Here is a 20,725-nt window from a genome sequence, read left to right as displayed (position 1 = left end):
AGTGTAAGACTTTTTAATCTTACTCTTACTCTTATTTTCTATTTTTCTTCTAAATTTATTCATACTTTAATATGATACATAAATTTTCAATCCAAGAATTGATATTGAACATATATATGTACCTTTATGCTCCACCTTTGCATATCTCCTTTTGATTATGCAGCATGGCCTTAGAAGTTCGAAAACTTAAAAGAGTATATAATACATTACACGAAAGGTCCATCCAATTAATATATACTTCACGACCTAAAATGACACAATCTATTCATGTGAGAAGTAACATATGGTAATGCTTTAATGGATAACGACCTTTGCATTTCATTTATTATTTATTTTGGTTACAAGTTGTTGATTCTCATATATCACGGTAAAAAAGAAATGGGAATATGTGATGATGTAGAAGATAAATGATTGACGTTATTTTATTTCAGAATAGTTTCCGCATTTATTTGATTATGTATGTTAATACACCTTCGGCGGATGGGGTGTTACAGTAACAAAGAAAACTTGTATCAATTTTGCATAATGATAAATATCCAAGTTGAAGTTTGTGCTTTACATATTCACTTGTTTATTCGTGTAAAATAATCAATATCACCCAACTTCTTTTATTTGGTCGTTGATAATATCGTTGGGAACTAATAATGGTTTATCAATGTATGATTTATTGGTTGCCCATGTAAGGTAATTTTATTTTGTTTTGTGAACTCAGATTGCTGAGAGACCTTGTTGAGGGAACTCATTTATTATGGTCCTGGAGTTTGTGCTCCTTTTTCAAAAGTAGAAAGAAAAAAGGACTGGAAGGAAATTTAGAAGGAATAAAGAGATATAAATGAAAAAAAAAAATTCCTTTTTTGATAAAGGACCATCAAATGCATTGTGCTCATGGAGCACATTAAAAAAATCCTTGTTGAGGAAACTCTGCACATGGTAAGTGCAGCAACAAAAGGTTTAGCTTATATTCCTTATGAGTTCTCTTATCTAGTTTTAACTACCTTTAACTTGCTCCCTGCAGCCACATTTTTCCGCCAGAAAAAAAAAATAGAGAGATAATTAATGTTTGTTTCATTGTTTATTTTGTTGATTAAAAGGCATTGCTGCCTGAAGTAATGTTATTTCCTTAAACTTCTAATTAAGTGTAATCTTCCCTCAAACGACCTTGTATATAAATCTTCTACTCTTCAAAAGTAAGTAGCTTTTGCTTACATTCTTGAACACAAAAGATATCTTTTTTGCATCATGATATTTTTATCTTAAATGTTGACATTCTATTTTTTTTATTTTTTTTATTTTTCATGATTGCTAGTCTTCTTCGGCATCATGATTGTTGCACATACGACAATGGGGAATATGTGAAAGTAAATTTAGCATAATTTGAGTTATGGTGTTGCCAAGCAAAGAAGCGGGTAATTATTATTTTTTAATAAAAATAAGGATATTATTAGCAATATTTCTTGTGGCTGCTGAGGTAGCTTTTTAATCTTTTGATCTCATTTGTTTTTCAAATTTCTGTTTCTCTAGTTTTTACTCATATTTTTCATGTGTGTGAGACACTTGACAATTTTATGTTGTATAGATAATGTTTGGAAATAACATTTAGTTTAATATCATTAGATAATTTTTCCTTGAATTTTTCAAGTTTTTGTAAGTTCCATTTGCTGGTTGGTTGAAACCAATTAATGTCATTGCATTATTTGGTAAGTTCCTTGATTTAAAATGTTATTTACGATGTTATCTTTACATGTTTTAAAATGTTTTAGATGTATTTGAAAATCCATACCTCCTTATATTATTCAATATTTTCCTAGCCAATTGCCCAAAACACTTGATTTGTTTGATTTTGGAGCACATTGACAATATCACTTTTGTTTCATCAACATCAATATATATTCTCTATGTAAAAGCATCACTTTTTATGGTCCATCACTTTTTATGGTGCTTCATCAACATCGATGTATATTGACCCTTGTTTCATATTTTATGCCGATTAAGAATATTTCTCAAGGTGCTATTGTCATCGACTATTTTTATATGATACACATTGAAATTGGCAACAAGATGGTAGCTGCAAAGGTATCATTTCGTTTATTTTTATTTTTTTTTGTTATGGTAATGTCACGAAAGGAGAGATTTAATACACGTTATATTTTTATTAAGGAAAGCACCTAGTTAACTTTTTCTATATGTTTGTTCTTTAAGCGTGTGATCCTCTTGTGATTTTGTATAATGCCAAAGTGTCCATCCTATTGATTACTAAAAAAACAAAATGTCTCCATCCTATTAGTTGCTCGTGTTGAGGACTCTATCTAAATAAGGTATCACTTCTTCCAACGTTAATGGTCGCAAGCCTAAAACAGGCACTTCTTTTTTATCATAAGAATTTGTCTTTGGGAAATGTATTTGTTATCTTGCTGTAAAAAACAAAATTATTATGCTACCGATTATAATTATGGACTCCGGGTAATACATAGTTATGATATGATAAAAAAAATTCTCTCTTTTCAGAAGTTGTCTACTGATGTAGAGAGAATATTTTTTTTTTATATCATAGCTATGTATTACATGGAGTTCATAGTTATAATTGGTAGCAGAAGATGATTTTTTTGCAGCAATATAAGAAATTGGGGACCTTTTGTCTTTTGCCTATAATGATCATCAATTAAAAATGAGGAAAATATTTCTGCTTTTATTGCAGGAAAAAAATTCTCTGCCACACTCACATAAAAGTGAGTGAATCCTATTGTAAAGTGAAGAAAGAAAAAAGATTAGTAGGATTCACTCATTTTTATGTAAATATGACCAAAAACAAAAATATTAAACCCTTCAAAAATATACAACAATTAGATTTGTTTACTTTTTGCCGATTATATGTAAAGAAAGTGTATATGATATTTTTAAGCTGGTACACTTATTGATTATTAGAGTAATTACTTGATGCTATTGCAGCTATTGACTTAAATCATGATTTTATCCCACGGTGTCAAAGGTCGGAGATACATAAACAATATCTAGACTAATCATTTTATGCTTAGCTAGAAGACTATATCTAAATTTCTTGTTGAAAGTTATGTTTCCCATATTGAATTGAAAAAATTGAAGTGTACGAAGATAGTAATTACCTTTTTATTATTAGCTGCTCAATCTTGAATGATTGATAATTTCTAATTATAGTGATCTTTGGAAATTAAAAAAATAAAAATAGCTACAACATACCGTGGCTATTTTTTTGAAATAAATCATTAAGTTAGCCACGGTTAGCATAACCCGAAATCACCATCTGAAATATAAAGTGGCTAACTAAAACAACGAACGTGGTTAAAATATTACAATATCATAATTAGTCACATTTATAAAAAGTGTGGTTGTTTTTAGTAACCATATTGATTATATAATTAGGCACGTTTTTAAATGTGGCTAAATCCCATATTTTTTGTAGTGTTAATTATTAAAGAATATTAATTTTCTTGAAAAAATTAATATAAGAGAATTATGTATATATATATATATATATATATATATATATATATATATATACATGGTTATATTTACATATTATTTGTTTACAAACATTTAAGTATGTACTCCCCAGAATACATAGTATAGTTTGTTAACAAAAAGTTTGTAAAAATAACCTAATCCATAAATAAATTATACTTTTTTCCATTAAGAGATACTCAAATATTTTATCAAAAAATAAAAAAGAGATACTCAAAGATGAAGACTTGTTATACTTAAATCTTATTTTAATATAAGTGAACCTATTAGTCATTTACAGATGGCGAGAGTAACATATTTTCTCTACAATTAATTTTAAAAATCATATAATTGTTTTTTAGATTCTACCTATATTATCGACTTTCTGATTTTACCTAAAACTTTTATTTTATTTTTTAAAAATTCAAAGTAAATAATAAAATTTCAAAACTAATTATCGTAACATTTTGAATCGAAAAAAAGTACTCATTAAATCTCATTCATATAAAAATAAGTTAAAAATAATAATTTTTATAAATAAAAAAGTTCAATAACATGTTTAAAGAAAAAAGAGTATAATTCAAACATATTAAAAAATTATGCTCAGGCACGCGGTCGGGTTCAACTTTTTCTTCATTATTATTATTTGTAATCCTCCTCCGCACGTTGACCACGCTGCGTTTAAAATATTGCACTCGGGTTTCCACGCTAAGCTCGCTGCAAATATAAAAATGAAAGTAATATTATTAAATTGCATTCTTTTCTGCAAAAATGATTGAATTCACTTAGTTGTTTACATATTTTTATGTCACATTTCATATATTTTAGAATTGATAAATTTTGCAAGCATCTAGTTTTTTTTTTTTTTTTTTGTTAAAAAAAAGAGTAAAATAAAGGAGGAGACATATAAATACAATAGTGGATTCTATATTTAAAAAATAAAGTTATAATTTGTAATTAAAAATTAACAGTTGAAATTATAATAAGTACACACTTATATATAGTAATTATTAACATTTTAATTAATAACTCTAACTTAATATGTATAAAAAAAATAACCATAACAATCTTTTTCTCTACAATCTTGGTCAAATTCAGAAATCACACTTATATAATAAGGTGAAAATGAAATCCTCACTAACTTGCAAGGCAGACAATAAATAAATGAAACATAAACGAGAAAGTGACAGCTATACATAACTTGCGTGATTTATCGTATGAATCAGGACTAATTTCTAGAAGTGGACCTATTGAATAAATGTAGTTGTTTGCAATTGTAATATAACATTGACTTATTCATAATATAATAATCACAATTTTACACCTTTATACTAAAATAATAATAAAAGAATTTATTAAAGAGAAAGTATACGTATATATTTAATAAAGAGAGTGCCGGCCGGATTTGTCCCAAAACGTAAGAAAATGATTCTAATTAGTTTTACATGTTATTTTGGTTTTAGTTTTTCACTAAAATATCTTGACCTGTATTGTTATAAAAGTAATATCACGACTAAAACACCGCACCCTGTCGATAGTCGGGCATACAAGTTCTGCGGCTAATATATATAATATAATATAAATCGATTCAATATCTCTTATATTAGATAAAATTATCTTCACTTATATAAAAGTATACGAGGGCGGGGGCTATGTAGTGCGAGGAAAATAAAGAAAGAAAAAAACACCAATCTCACACACAGTACTTATTATTTCCTACTGGATAAACATTAAACCCAATATAAATACTGCTATTAGAATGAGCAATTGGAATCCGCATCTCGTCTCTACAAACACAAGTGCCTGTATTTATGTAAGTTGGCTTGGGAAGCGACTCAGAGTCCAACGACCCTCCAAATCAGGATTCAGCTAAGAATTGAAGCTTGTCTCGTTAACACTCCAGACTGAGTACGCTTCAGCTTCTAGTTCAGCACCGGACCGGATCGATCTCAAAACACACACAGACATATATATATATATATTTAATTAACTCACAGTGGTTGGTATGTATTTTTGCAATCCATATATCTGTCTCTGTTTCTTTTAATTGGCTGAAATATTACTTACTTTATTAGAATGAGAAGTAGTAAGTCTGTTATTCAGGTTAATTAGCTATGATCAGTTGCAGTTTGGGCATAATTATATACATTTATTAATCATGCAGTTGGAGTTGGAGCAGCTAGCTAGAAATTAATTTGAAGGTGAGAGAGGAATTCTGGTTAAACATTAATTATTAGGTGAAGATGTGGAGGTTGAAGATAGCAGATGGTGGGAAAGACCCATACATATTCAGCACAAACAACTTCGTGGGGAGGCAGATATGGGAGTTTGATCCTGACGCAGGTACACCTGAGGAGCGAGCAGAGGTTGAAGCTGCTCGTTGCGATTTCTATAACAACCGCTTCAAGTTCAAGCCCTGTGGCGACCTACTTTGGCGGTTTCAGGTTTTGCTGCTACCTTTTACCACTCTCTTACTCAACTAATTCCTTATCTTTCAAGTGTTTCCATTTCTTTCCCCTTTTCGTTCTTCCTACTTCCTACTACGTACCTACTACCTTCTTCTCTGGAAAGCATATAAGTGTGAACTTAAATTGTCACATCAAATACTATATATTTATATTTATTCACTCATATATTTACTAAAAAAATAAAAAATAAAAAGTCGTGTCATACGATCTAATTAATAAATGAAATTTATTTTCATCTCACCTAATATATATAATAAGGATATATACAAATATCGGTGATGCAATTTTAATTTTCTCATCTATAAATATATCTTATATATTTTCCAAATTTGTTTCCCGGCATGTGCAGATTCTGAGAGAAAAGAATTTCAAACAAACAATAGCCGGTGTGAAGGTTGAAGAAGGTGAGGAGATAACATACGAAAAAGCCACGACAACGTTGACAAGGGCCGCACATCACCTATCAGCATTGCAGACCAGTGATGGCCATTGGCCTGCTCAGATTGCAGGTCCTCTCTTTTTCCTTCCTCCCTTGGTGAGTATTAATTAACTACCCAATATTAATATAATTTTTTATTTTTATTATTATTACTTCCAATTTGCTTAACTATTTCTGTTGATTTAGAATCACATAATCAGTAAATGTCAAGATGATAAATTGATTTCTTATCCGATTATATTTATGAGTTATCCTTTTAAATTTAATTTATTTAAAATAATGCTCATTTTTATGGCTGAAATTAAAAATGTAAAAAGGGAAGAATCCTAATTTCAAATGTCATTTCATATTCTTACTTTTGGCAAACGTCTCATTGTTGGAAATGACAAGTTTATTTCCAATTATATTGATAAAAAAAGTAAGCACGATTCATTTGGTATTAATCAAAAAAAGTTGCTGAAGTGACTCGAGTTAGGTGGCAATTTTCTAATACGATATGTTTATCGGTAGAGCTTTTTAGCTTTGTTTTTTTTTTTTTTTTTTAAGAATAGATAACCCATTTATATAGCACACACTTTTACTCGAATTATCAATTTCAAATTTTCATTTCTTATTTTATTTCTATATCTTCCACTGTGATTTTGTCATTCCATCACTTTTACTTTTTGGATTTTCTCTCGCATCCATCTTCATCCCACCGCTACTTTTTAGCTTCCGTATTTGTTCTGTCTCCCTGTTTTTTCTTTTTCTTGTATCTTTCATTCCTCAATGTCTCTCCCTCTCTTCAAATCCTTTGCCTTTTGTAAAAGTGTTTTCCGCATTTTGCTCAGTTTTCTCGATCTCAATTCTGTTTTGCTTCCATGGAGTTTCATTTCCAAATCAGATTTTGAGCGTGATTGAATCCTTTCTCTCTGCGACTGTTCGGTGCGGTGAGTTATCCGTCATCGGTGCCTTTTGTCCTCAGAGCGGTCAGGGAGCTGAACTCGTTCTACTCTCCTTGGTTGCAGCGCCGGTGTCTTCTTCTGGTGCGGTGTTATGTCACCGTTTTGAATTGGGATAGTTAGCTGCGGTGGCTCTCTCACAGCTCTTTGGATTTGTTCTGTTCTCTACTCTGATTTGTCAGTGTGGCTGCTCCATGCTGACATAACGTTACACTTTAAAACAGGGGATGGAATTCGCGTCAAATCTCATGTTTGCGCTAAAAGTTAAAAATTATCATAATTTATTATTCAACATGTTAAAATCCTTTCAAATATTATTTTTTAAGCAAATACTTATCTATTTTTTAACAATAGTTAATTTGAAATCCTTTAATATAAACTAATATAAATTTTGTAACCAAAAATAGTTAAATAAACTATTTAATACTAATTATATATATATAATGACTAAAGAAAAAACAATATAACGTGACGTCTCTGGTAAGTGGTAATTTGCGATCTGCGTTGAATTGAGATTGAGGAGGGTCAATTTAGTGACTTAAATTATACTTGTACTTGATCCGTTATAGGTCGGCTAGAATTGACACTTAGCTGCCCTCGACTTAATTGTTGATATGCTTGATGTTGTCACCTTGTGTTTTGCTTTCAGCTTCAGACTTAATCATTGATGTGCTTGATGTTGGCACGTGTGTTTTCTGGTCGTATCTGTTTACAAATTATATTAAGTATGACTAGTCATATACTCTTGATTGAAATATGACCAATTATATTTAGTGTAGTATCCTGGTTAGTAGCAGTCACGGTTTGACATTAAGGATATTGTTCCTCATTTTATTGGAGAACTGAATTGATGTTTTCTTGGATTGAGGGACTAGATGTCAAAAATTATTTTTAGCACAAAAAATAATAACAAGTATATCTTTAAAGACTGTAAATAGGGTTTATTCATTGATAAAATGATTCACTTCATCATTTTTAAGTCATATTAGACCGACCATTGACCTTCAGATCGATACGAATATAAAAATTTGAAGTTTGTAGACTTTATGATATTGCTCATGAAACTGAAAAGGGATTAAGAATCCAAAATTATTTTCAGTATCTGTTTAGACATACTGCTATCGACAATTTGATCTGTGCAGAATTTCTTATAAAATTCAAGTCTAGGAAGCCAATGCACTAATAAACATCAATTTTCTACTTGCTCAAAACACTGCAGGTCTTTTGTATGTATATTACTGGGCATCTTGATTCGGTATTCCCAGGAGAGTATCGCAAAGAGATTCTTCGTTACATATATTGTTTCCAGGTATGCTTGTTCGATTTCAAGACACAGTTACCCAATTGAGCATGATGCCGAGAAAATTATAATGTTTTCCCTTTTCCTTTTTTTTCGAAATTCTTGCATCAATTAATTAAGAACTTACCCTTTTTGCTTAACCGTGAAGTTTGAAATTCGTTCATGTCAGCAACGAATTAATATTGACCATGTTGTGCTTTCATTTGAAGAACGAAGATGGAGGGTGGGGACTACACATAGAGGGTCACAGCACCATGTTTTGTACTGCACTCAATTACATATGTATGCGAATGCTTGGAGAAGGGCCCGATGGAGGTCAGGACAATGCTTGTGCTAGAGCAAGAAAGTGGATTCTTGATCATGGTGGTGTAACACATATACCTTCGTGGGGGAAAACTTGGCTTTCGGTATGAATCTTTTTTATGTATAATATAAAGAGGGAGGATATTCTTACTACTAAAATTTTCTACTACTAACTCACTACCTATCTAATCACCATTGAATTAAAGAGAGAAAATGCTAAAAAAAATTTGAAAAAAAAGAAAATGTTGATCCAATGGTGATTAGATAGGTAGTGAGTTGGTAGTAGAAATTTTAGTAGTAAGAATATCTCTCCTCTAATATAAATACCCAAGTTAACAAACATATGTGTATGCTACTAATTTGAATGAATCGTGCACCTATAGATACTTGGTGTATTTGATTGGTGTGGAAGCAACCCAATGCCCCCTGAATTTTGGATTCTTCCTTCGTTTCTTCCAATGCATCCAGGTTGCATTATTTAATTTTTCCCCGTCACTCTTTGTGGAACTATATACAAGTTTAATTATTGAATTGAGAGTTTATCCTATCTCGTTTTTACCTTAATTAATTAATGCAGCAAAAATGTGGTGTTATTGCCGATTGGTATATATGCCTATGTCTTACTTATATGGGAAGAGATTTGTGGGTCCAATCACACCACTCATCTTACAATTGAGAGAAGAACTCTTTACTCAACCTTATGAAAAAGTTAATTGGAAGAAAGCGCGTCACCAATGTGCAAAGGTGAGAGACATTGTCTTTAATTAATTCCAATGTGTATATACATATCATCTTTTTTGTAAGCGGGATGGTTGTCCTTGTATGTGTTGCAGGAAGATATTTACTATCCCCATCCTTTGATACAAGATCTAATGTGGGATAGTTTGTACATATTCACTGAGCCACTTCTTACTCGCTGGCCCTTCAACAAGCTGATCAGAGAAAAAGCCCTCCAAGTAACAATGAAGCATATCCATTACGAAGATGAGAATAGTCGATACATAACCATTGGGTGCGTGGAAAAGGTAGCTATCGTAACAATAAAGTCTATCAATTATTTAGTTGTATGTATCAATTGAATTGAAATTAACATTTTAGTTTTCCTCTACAAAAGGGAATTCATTCAAATATATGCCATTAACATGTATATATTTTTCAGGTTTTATGTATGCTTGCCTGTTGGGCTGAAGATCCAAACGGAGATGCTTTCAAGAAGCATCTTGCAAGGGTTCCAGATTACTTATGGGTTTCGGAAGATGGAATGACCATGCAGGTATATATATTATATACATCATCATATTTCAATACAAATTAATTAATAGCATAGAATTATTATCACTACTATTATTAATATAACCAATGGGATATATTAATTAATGTACTTGTCGACATAATGCAGAGTTTTGGTAGCCAAGAATGGGATGCTGGCTTTGCCGTTCAAGCTTTGCTTGCCACTAACCTTATTGAGGAAATTGGTCCCACGCTTTCCAAAGGACATGATTTCATCAAGAAATCTCAGGTATGCTTAATTTTGACAATAATACGTGACAGAATCACAATTCTCCTTCCTTTAGTTTAAGAAGAGCAAACTCCTAAATAAATTAACCAAGTTTATTCAAATTATACAATTCATTAATCTGATCTTTGATATTCATAGATCTTATTAATTTACACAGTGACTTAACCAACTAAATGAAAATTAAATGATTACTTGCTAACTAATTACTTGGCTAACTAATATTATCTATAACTAGTACAATTATATTAGTCTAATTAAGAAAAATATTTATAATTCACTAGCAAGTAAGTGTTAATTAGATTACTTAACATAGTATGCTAACTTTATCTAGCTGTATTGAATTGAAATCCTTTTTTCACAGGTTAGGGACAACCCTTCAGGAGATTTTAAGAGTATGCATCGTCATATTTCTAAAGGGTCATGGACCTTCTCTGATCAAGACCATGGTTGGCAAGTTTCTGATTGCACTGCGGAAGGTTTGAAGGTAACTAACTACTTAGATCATGAACAACTTAATTAATAAGCTCTATCAATCACAACAAGTAGAGGTTAACCTAGCTATTTAATTCTCCTGTGTTTCAGTGTTGTCTACTTTTATCAACGTTGCCAGCGGAGATTGTGGGGGAAAAGATGGAACCGGAAAGGTTATATGATTCAGTCAATGTCTTATTGTCACTTCAGGCAAGTAATCAATGGAACCTCTCCTTGCTCCTTAATCTTTCTTTCATCAATATATTATGGAAATGGAAAGTAGGGGATTGCACAGAGGACTTTGACCATTGATGTTCAATTTGCGTCTACTACATGATTTACTTTTGACTCAACGTTAATTTTTTATTATTGCAGAGTAAAAAGGGTGGTTTAGCAGCGTGGGAGCCAGCAGGCGCTCAAGAATGGTTAGAAGTAAGTGTTATATTAATTAATAATGAAATATATACCTAGGGTAAAATTATTTCTGCAGGTGTTGTCCAATAATAAATCTTACACCGTTAATTAATTATGATTCCTTACATTAAATGTTTTCACCAACCTTAGTATGATTATGATTTCTCGAATTTATTTGCTGAGCGGCCGGAGAAAAGTATAGTCATATATATATATATATATATTTTTTTTGATGAATGGAATTCATTAGTTAATAAACTAATCAACTTTCTTATTAATTTTCAGCTGCTCAATCCCACAGAATTTTTTGCGGACATTGTAGTTGAGCATGAATATGTTGAGTGCACTGGATCGGCAATTCAAGCTCTTATTTTGTTCAAGAAGCTTTATCCCGGCCATAGGAAGAAAGAGATAGAGAATTTCATTGCTAATGCAGTTCGATTCCTTGAAGATACACAAACAGCTGATGGTTCATGGTATGGGAACTGGGGAGTTTGCTTCACTTATGGCACTTGGTTCGCACTGGGTGGTCTAGCAGCTGCTGGCAAGACTTACACTAACTGTGCTGCCATTCGCAAAGCCGTAAAGTTTCTACTCACAACACAAAGAGAGGATGGTGGGTGGGGCGAGAGTTATCTTTCAAGCCCAAAAAAGGTTCCCAAGTGAATGATTATTACTATTAGTATTCAGTTTTTTATCTTTCTTCAACTTCAACTTGAATTAATAATAAGGACAATGTCTTAATTAATGAAAATGATGCAGATATACATACCTCTTGAAGGAAGCCGATCAAATGTAGTACATACAGCATGGGCTCTTATGGGTCTAATTCATGCTGGCCAGGTCTGCTTTTGATGTGTGTGTGCGTGAGAGAGAAATTATGGGTCCAGTTCATCGTATATTAAAATTCAAAATGCTTATTTATTAAATTAAGTGCACATGAATCTTAAAAAAAATTAAATTATTTTCCTTCTATAATTCCTATGTACAGGCAGAGCGAGATCCTACTCCTCTTCATCGTGCGGCAAAGTTGCTCATCAATTCTCAACTAGAAGAAGGCGATTGGCCCCAAGAGGTACCTTTCAATCCTTTGATATTGATTGATAATGTGGTTCTGATTAACGTACGTGCTTAGCTCACAATAGCAAAAATTAATAGTGCTTAGCTCACAATAGCAAAAATTAATAATGCTTATTTAGTGATTAATTAAATGTGATATTGAAAAATAAGATACAAGTCAATAATTTTATATGGGACATAGTGTAAAAATAAGAAATTTTACACTCTTAATTATGACGGTTAATTCACTTGTATTCAATAGCTCATATAACTAGAAAATTATAGTCATTAAATAAAAGTAAAATCAACAGCCAAAATTAAAAGTATAACTTACACTAATATAAAATTATAATAGTCCATTTTATATAATCAAATACAAAACTTTGTGGCCAAGATATCCCTTTAGAGAGAGTAGGGATTAATTTTCCATCTTTTTTTTTTTTTTTATAACATAATTTTCCATCTTTGCGGTGAGAGAACTGTGTGTGATAGTCAATAATTTTATATAATCAAATACAAAATTTAAAATGACAACAACTTTGAATTGTGTGCTTGCACTTCCTATGTAGTACGACCTACGTCTTTGAAATTTCTTTCTAATGTTGACATCAGAGGTGGATTGAGAGTTTGCACTTTCTAATTTATCAAAACTAAAAATGCAACTAAAATATTTCAATTATTTTTTATTTGGGTTTTCGTTTTATCCTTTAACATAACACAACAAACTTTCTTACTCTCACAACATTTTGTGAGGCCCACACTTTTTAAAACAAAAAAACAAATAAAAAATTAAGGCACGCAAAACGAATCTCTATAACATTACACAATCACTTTTCCTACAACATAACTCTTATAAAACCCTTTTTATTTATGTAAACGTCACAAAAGGCCTACCATTAATTGTATTTTGTAACTAATCTAAAAAATTATGCTTCGGATTGAGTTTCTATTTTTTATTGTTGTGACTTATTTATGGCAGGAAATCACGGGAGTATTCATGAAAAATTGCATGCTGCATTACCCAATGTATAGAAATATTTATCCAATGTGGGCTCTGGCTGAATATCGAAGGCGGGTTCCATTGCCTTCCACTGCAGTTTAACTTGAAAACAGGGAGCACAATAGAGACAAAGCCATATCAACAAGGAATCAAGCAAATAAAATCAAACGAGTTGTAAAATCGAGTCTAATCTCAGTTTATTCCTATTCTTATATATTAATTCCTACATATAATTGGTATATATACGTTTTTTCTTTTTCTTTTTTTGTATTTCATGTTAATTAGCTTATATATGTATGGATATTCTTCAATGTTTTGCTTTATAAAAAGATTTGTATAAGAGTTCAAACAAAGAAAAAAGATCCGAAGAAGCCAACATGTAACCCCATAAATCGATTTTGAGCTTGCTCTATCTGTGCTAGTTAAGTGAGTAGGAAACCTACGAGCCCAAATCCACGTGTACAAAGAGAAAACACGCTCAGAAAATAAAAGAGTGGAGGAGGAAGAGAAAATGTTGAAGAAGCGTGTATTTTGACTTCTACGAATGTGTTCCAATGGATTTGGTAGAGTGGTTTGCAGAGTTTCCACACGCCTAATGGAGTTTAGGGTTGAGGGTACTTCGATCAGCCCCCTATGGAGTTTACTTGAACAGTTGGGGTGGCAAAATGGAATTAAATCACAAAACTGTGTGGGCAAAACAATAACTGCTGCAAATGTTTATGTTTTTCCAACGTAAGACAATAGGATCGATAGCATAAGCAGTAGAAGAACAGAAACAACACCAAGATCTTTACTTGTTTCAAAAACTACGGGTGAACTAGTGGTTAAAATCCCTTGACTATTTGCACTATTAAAGTAAAAACATGTTACACAATACAAGATACACAAATCATTGACCAATTAAAAGAAAAGAAGGGGAAAAGTTGTGTGATTTTAAATGACACATCTTACATCCTTTCAATCTCACAAAGAGGTATGACCTATGTTGGGCCATCTACTAGGCCCATGCGCACTATCCAGACTCCTAAGTACCTAAAGGACTATGTCTAATTAATTAGATCAGGGATACTTCAGTCATTAAGACCTTCTAGAAGTTTAGTTGCTTTTCTGTCAATTCAGTACGCGTTTGTTATGCGTTTGTTATGCTTTGCTACAATTCTGTTAGAACGGTAATCACTTGGTGATATATATCCATAGCTGACGAATGAAATAGATATGAAGTATTATTCTATTCTCTTTTTCTTTCCTTCCTTATCTCTTTCTCCTCTCGTTGGTCCGTTCTGATTATAGAGCCCTACATTTTGGTGCTTTCATTGCTGTACTCTTCCTTCCATGGCAGAAAACACAAGATTGCGTGACCTCACAGCACGCGTGGAGGAGTTGCAGGCACAGCAATTGCAGCTTCCAGAGCTCATCCACACACAAATTGAGACTCTGCGTACGGAACTCCGTCAAGAGATCCTCACCCTCACAACCCAACACCGTCAAAGCATCTTGGGTTCTGGTCCTAATGGATCTCAAAATAACCCACAACGTTTGCGTCTGCTTTTCCCTCGTTTTGCTTCCGGGGATCCCACTGACTGGTTGTTTCAGGTGGAGCAGTACTGCCTTTACAATCAGATCCTTGTGACCGATCGTTTGATGTTGGCTTCATTTCATCTTGATCAACCCGCTTCGCGATGGTTCCAAGGACTCCTTCGAGACGGTGCTGTAACCGATTGGGCTTCTTTTTCCTTTGCATTACGGCGCCGCTTCGGACCCACCGAGTTTGACGATCCGGCGGGAGCTTTATCCAAACTGACACAGACTGGTTCAGTTTTGGACTATCAAACCACATTCGAAGCACTGAGCAGCCGCGTTCCCGGCTTACATGCGGACATTATTAAGAGCATGTTCATTAGTGGTCTCAAACCCCGCATTCGCCGTTCGGTGTTACCTCTGCGCCCTCATGATTGCAATGAGGCCTTTGCTTTAGCTCGCGTCTTTGAGGACCAACAATCCGATGAGAGACCGCCACGTCCATGGACCCCCAAGCCCACTTCGCAGATACTGCCATCGCCCACACCTTTAAATCCACGGCCCCTAAATACCATTCCACCTATTCCAATTAAGCTGTTATCAGCAACAGAACGTCAACAACGACGCGAACATGGTCTATGTTTCAACTGCGATGAACGGTTTATACCTGGCCACAAATGCAAGGGCCGTTCCACTCTCCTTCTTCTCGAAGGATTGGAAGAGGCACAACAGGGGGAACCTCCCCCCATACCCCTAGAGGAACCTCCGGATCAAACCCCAGAGATGGACCCCAACCCTGAAATCAGCTTCAATGCACTATTTGGGCATCCTTCTTCCCATTCATTTCGTATTCAGGGCACCATTTCCCATCAACCTATCCAAGTGTTGATAGACAGCGGGAGCACTCATAATTTCATTACGGCTCGCATGGCCACCCATTTGAATCTACTGGTCCATACCATACCCCATTTCAAGGTTCACGTAGGTAATGGTGATACCCTTTCATGTGAATCTGTATGTCGTTCTGTTTCCCTGCAATTGCAATCTCACGTGGTTTGTTCAGACCTATATGTATTAGCTTTACAGGGTGCAGATGTGGTGTTGGGCATTCAATGGTTAGCCACTTTGGGCCCAGTAACTACAGACTATAACCATCTTACAATGACGTTCACCTTCAATCACAACCCCATTACCTTACATGGTTCTAAGCCTAGCACACCAGATACTATTACACCTTCTCAATTACATAAACTCATTGCCCAGAATAGTATTTCATCCTGCCTCATGTGTTTAACAACTGATAACACCAAAACCAGCATACCCCCACATCCCACCATGCGGCCCTCCTTTCCCTCTTGGAGAAATTCCAAGACATTTTCGATACACCTAACCAACTACCACCAGATAGACCCCACAATCATCACATCACACTCCTTCCCAACGCCAAACCTGTGCAGGTACGTCCTTATCGCTACCCCCATTTCCAAAAACAAGAAATCGAAAGACTGGTCACAAAACTTTTACAATTGGGTCATATTCGGCCTAGTCATTCTCCCTTTAGTTCCCCGGTGCTACTTGTCCGAAAAAAAGATGGTACGTTGCGTTTTTGTGTGGATTACCGCGCCTTGAATGTTGTCACGGTGCAAGACAAGTTCCCGATACCTACTGTGGATGAATTGTTGGATGAGTTACATGGTTCCATCATTTTTTCCAAATTGGACTTACGATCGGGGTACCATCAAATTAGGATGCATACTGAGGACATCAACAAAACAGCTTTCAGGACACATCATGGTCACTTTGAGTTCTTGGTTATGCCCTTTGGCCTATCCAATGCACCCTCTACATTTCAAACAACAATGAACGAGGTTTTTGGACCTCTGTTGAGGAAATTTGTGGTAATTTTTTTTTATGATATTTTGGTTTACAGTAACAATTTGCAGGATCACATGACCCATCTTCATGCGGTTTTTACTATCCTGCGCACACATTCTTTGTTTGCTAAGCGCAGCAAATGCACCTTTGGAGTGGAGAGCATTCATTTCTTGGGTCACATTATTTCAGCTAAGGGGATTTCACCTGACCCTTCAAAAATTACTGCGATCTCAGAGTGGCCTACACCTCAATCAGTAACGCAGTTAAGAGGATTTTTAGGCTTTGCAGGTTACTATCGCCGTTTTATTGCATCTTATGCGTCTGTGGCTTCACCTCTTACAGACTTGCTTACAAAAGGTGGATTCTACTGGTCTCCGAAGGCTGAAGATGCCTTTGCCAAGCTTAAAACCCTTCTCACCACAGCCCCAGTATTGGCCCTTCCAGATTTTTCAAAGCCCTTTGTGATTGAGACCGATGCCTCAGGCACTGGTGTGGGCGCCGTACTAATGCAGAATGCTCACCCTATTGCCTACTTTAGTCGAAAGCTCTCACCGACCATGCAAGGCAAATCCACGTATATTCGAGAGATGTTTGCGGTCACATCTTGTGTGAGTAAATGGCGCCATTACTTACTGGGGGCACCATTCATTATTAAGACAGATCACAAGAGTCTAGTGAATATGTCAACTCAAGTGATTCAGTCGCCCGAGCAACAACAATTCCTTTCGAAATTGTTGGGATTTCAGTACTCTATTTCGTACAAGGCTGGCAAGACCAACGTCGTGGCAGACGCCTTGTCCAGGCCGATCGAAGAAGCCGGATCTCCTTCTTCTATACTACTATTCTCAGTAACCACTAGTGATTACTTAATTACAGTCATCCAGGAATTGCAAAATGACAAATTTACACAGCACATTTTAAGTGAATTAAAGTTGAACCCCAACACGGTGTCCCAGTGGCGTCTACAAGGTCAGCTACTCTTCCATCGTGGCCGATTGTTCCTTCCAGCTAATTCTAGCCTCATCCCGCAATTACTTCAGGAATTCCACTCATCTCCAGTAGGGGGACATGGGGGCATCCGACGTACTTTGAGACGCTTAGGACAACATTATACATGGAAGGGTATTAGTCAACAGGTGAAGAAGTACACAAGGAATTGTGAAGTATGTCAGAAGATTAAGGGCTCAAATCACGCACCTTGTGGTCTGCTGCAACCCTTACCCATTCCTCAACATATCTGGACAGATCTCACTATGGACTTCATCACACATTTTCCTTCTTCACAGGGTTTTACTACTATCTTCGTAGTAGTTGATCGCCTCTCCAAAGGTGCTCATTTTGTTCCCTTACCAGCTCACTACACAGCAGCAAGGGTGGCTACTGCGTTCTGGGACAACATCGGTAAACTTCATGGGTTACCCAAGTCCATTATTTCGGATAGAGATCCGATCTTCCTAAGCCGATTCTGGCAATCTCTGTTTCAGCTACAAGGGACTACACTGAACTATAACAGTGCATATCACCCTCAATCTGATGGGCAAACAGAACGAGTTAACAAAGAAATTGAACAATATTTGAGGGGTTTCACACACGCACAACCAAACAGATGGGGTCGCTTCCTTACCTTGGCCGAGTATCACTACAACACGGCCTTTAACAGAAGCATAGGCATGACTCCCTTTCAGGCGATGTTTGGCCGTCTACCACCATGTCTCCTGGAATATACCTTGGGAGCATCACCAGTCGAAGCAGTGGATGATGATCTGCGAACCAGAGAAGGTATATTAGCAGTACTCAAGACTAATTTACAGAAAGCTCAACTTTGTATGAAGAACCAGGAAGATAAAAACCGGAAAGGGAGTGGGCCCTTGGAAGCAGTGCAACCCAACATCGCGGACGATGTTCGTTTTCCAGAACGGGCGAATGTTGGGCCATCTACTAGGCCCATGCGCACTATCCAGACTTCTAAGTACCTAAAGGACTATGTCTAATTAATTAGATCAGGGATACTTCAGTCATTAAGACCTTTTAGAAGTTTAGTTGCTTTTCTGTCAATTCAGTACGCGTTTGTTATGCGTTTGTTATGCTTTGCTACAATTCTGTTAAAACGGTAATCACTTGGTGATATATATCCATAGCTGACGAATGAAATAGATATGAAGTATTATTCTATTCTCTTTTTCTTTCCTTCCTTATCTCTTTCTCCTCTCGTTGGTCCGTTCTGATTATAGAGCCCTACAACCTACATCTTTAAAAATCCTCCCCTCACTCTCTCTCATGATTTATCTCTTTCTCTCACTTAAAATAACACAATTTTATATCCTTTAGAATGATACACATTTTCCCCTTAAAAGAAAGGCATAAAAGCCCTAACTTGCATCTACTGAAACCTAGCTTCTCGGAAAAACAAGTAATACAACAATCTAAACCAAGATACACAACAAATGATACAATGCAAAAAAAGTATCGAAAGAACACGAAGCCCAAAACTCCAAGCCACATGCGAAGAATCCTGATGTTGAATCCCCAATCGAACAAATATCACCACGAAAGAGGGAATACAACCTGCACCACAATACCGGTGAAGAACACAGAGAAACTAGATGATGATACCACACACAGTTTAGCCAACAACAACTCCGGGTTCTCTGATACACCTGATTTACTGAGTTGGGCCAACCAGAAGAGGAGACTGATCAAGTATCTAATGGGCTAGAACAAGAGGTTGAGGTTGTTGGGCTAAAGCAACATCAGCTGGATCAACAGATCAGTCCCAAGACCAGGTGGAGTAAGAGGCACAGAACCCAGCCCAAGTGGATGAATGATTTTATCATACGAGAGTATGTTGGAAAATTTTATTTACATGGTCAATATTAATTAATTAACTTTTTTTTCAAAATTAATCGAATTAATAGATATTCCAATTCTATTATTTTGATTAGCTCGTTGTGATCATATTGAGTTGATCTGTTTGTATTAGGCCTAGTTAGGCAGCATAATGTAGACATAAAGTGTCTGATTGGGCTTCTGTGATGGGTGGACCTATCAGACATACTGTTGATTAGGGCTTTGTTAGGTCCTCTCTAACTTATTTATATTGGCTGATAATTGTCCAATATCATGACACAAGTAATAAGAAGGTGAAAAACACCCCAACTAATCATAAATAATTGCATTCCCTAATAATTTTTTGCACTTAAAAAGACATTGAAGTAGCTTCTTTGTGTATAGAACACGAGTTTAGATTCTTTTGATTGTATTAATTAGTGGGAGTAATACTTAAGGCTTGCTTTTGAATATTTTAGATTCTTTTGATTCCCTTATTTAGCGAGAGTCATATTGATGAGTCTCCAATTTATTATATATTAAGTGTTAATATGAGCATGAAATTGGTTTAAAAGTAATTAAAAGTTGTGAGAATTATAATTAAAGTGTTATTTTATTCTCAGTAATATACTCATAAAAATTCTTATATTTTGCAGTAATTTTTAGCTCAATAAAGAGATAAATTTGAGAGCTCAAGTGGATTTGCTTTAGATTTCTGAATCATATAATTCATTGAAGATCTTATTGAATCTTCGATTGAATATTTTTAAGAAAATTTTTCCTTTAAATATAAAGGGGAAGATTTGAAGGATTGGATTAAAGATATGATTGGAGATTCTAGTGAAGATTTCATTGAAGATATTATGAAAAATTAAAAGATATGATTTTATCACTATAAAAAGGCAACTCTTGGAAACACAAAGAAGTAGGGCAAAGTGAAAGGAGGAGGACACAGAATACCAGAGTTGGAGATTTCAAAGAGAGAGATGAACTGGAAGAAATTGAGCATCATTGACTTCTTCTTCTTTTTCTTCTTTATGACTTCTTATATTTTCTTTTCATTCTTTATTTTGTTTAAGCCAGCTATGTCGGGCTAAGTTACTTTTGTAGTTAAAATT

The 20,725-nt window shown here is 34.6% G+C and overlaps 1 protein-coding gene across 3 annotated transcripts; it reads left to right on the top strand.

Annotated features, from left to right (window-relative positions):
* Positions 1-5,717: 5,717 nt before the first annotated feature.
* Positions 5,718-13,502, top strand: LOC133305220 (beta-amyrin synthase). 3 transcript variants are annotated; one of them, XM_061505366.1, is made up of 16 exons: positions 5,718-5,918; positions 6,292-6,477; positions 8,542-8,631; positions 8,832-9,029; positions 9,309-9,393; positions 9,503-9,669; positions 9,759-9,950; positions 10,085-10,198; positions 10,325-10,444; positions 10,806-10,928; positions 11,027-11,125; positions 11,291-11,347; positions 11,615-11,983; positions 12,092-12,172; positions 12,321-12,404; positions 13,368-13,502. In XM_061505366.1, the coding sequence occupies exons 1-16, from the start codon at positions 5,718-5,720 to the stop codon at positions 13,488-13,490; spliced, it is 2,289 nt and encodes a 762-aa protein (XP_061361350.1). In that variant the 3' UTR covers positions 13,491-13,502. The 3 variants fall into 3 exon arrangements, with proteins under 3 accessions (XP_061361350.1, XP_061361351.1, XP_061361352.1); XM_061505367.1 differs by having other exon boundaries at positions 11,291-11,351; positions 11,631-11,983; positions 13,368-13,492; XM_061505368.1 differs by having other exon boundaries at positions 9,759-9,959; positions 11,291-11,351; positions 11,631-11,983; positions 13,368-13,492.
* Positions 13,503-20,725: the final 7,223 nt, after the last annotated feature.

Source organism: Gastrolobium bilobum, unplaced genomic scaffold, assembly GCF_033153095.1.
Source record: "Gastrolobium bilobum isolate Gb01-03AN ecotype WA unplaced genomic scaffold, APGP_CSIRO_Gbil_v1 utg41381, whole genome shotgun sequence".
NCBI lineage: Eukaryota > Viridiplantae > Streptophyta > Magnoliopsida > Fabales > Fabaceae > Gastrolobium > Gastrolobium bilobum.
The sequence above is the reverse complement of the archived record's forward strand: the minus strand, read 5'-3'. Positions and strand labels throughout refer to the sequence as shown.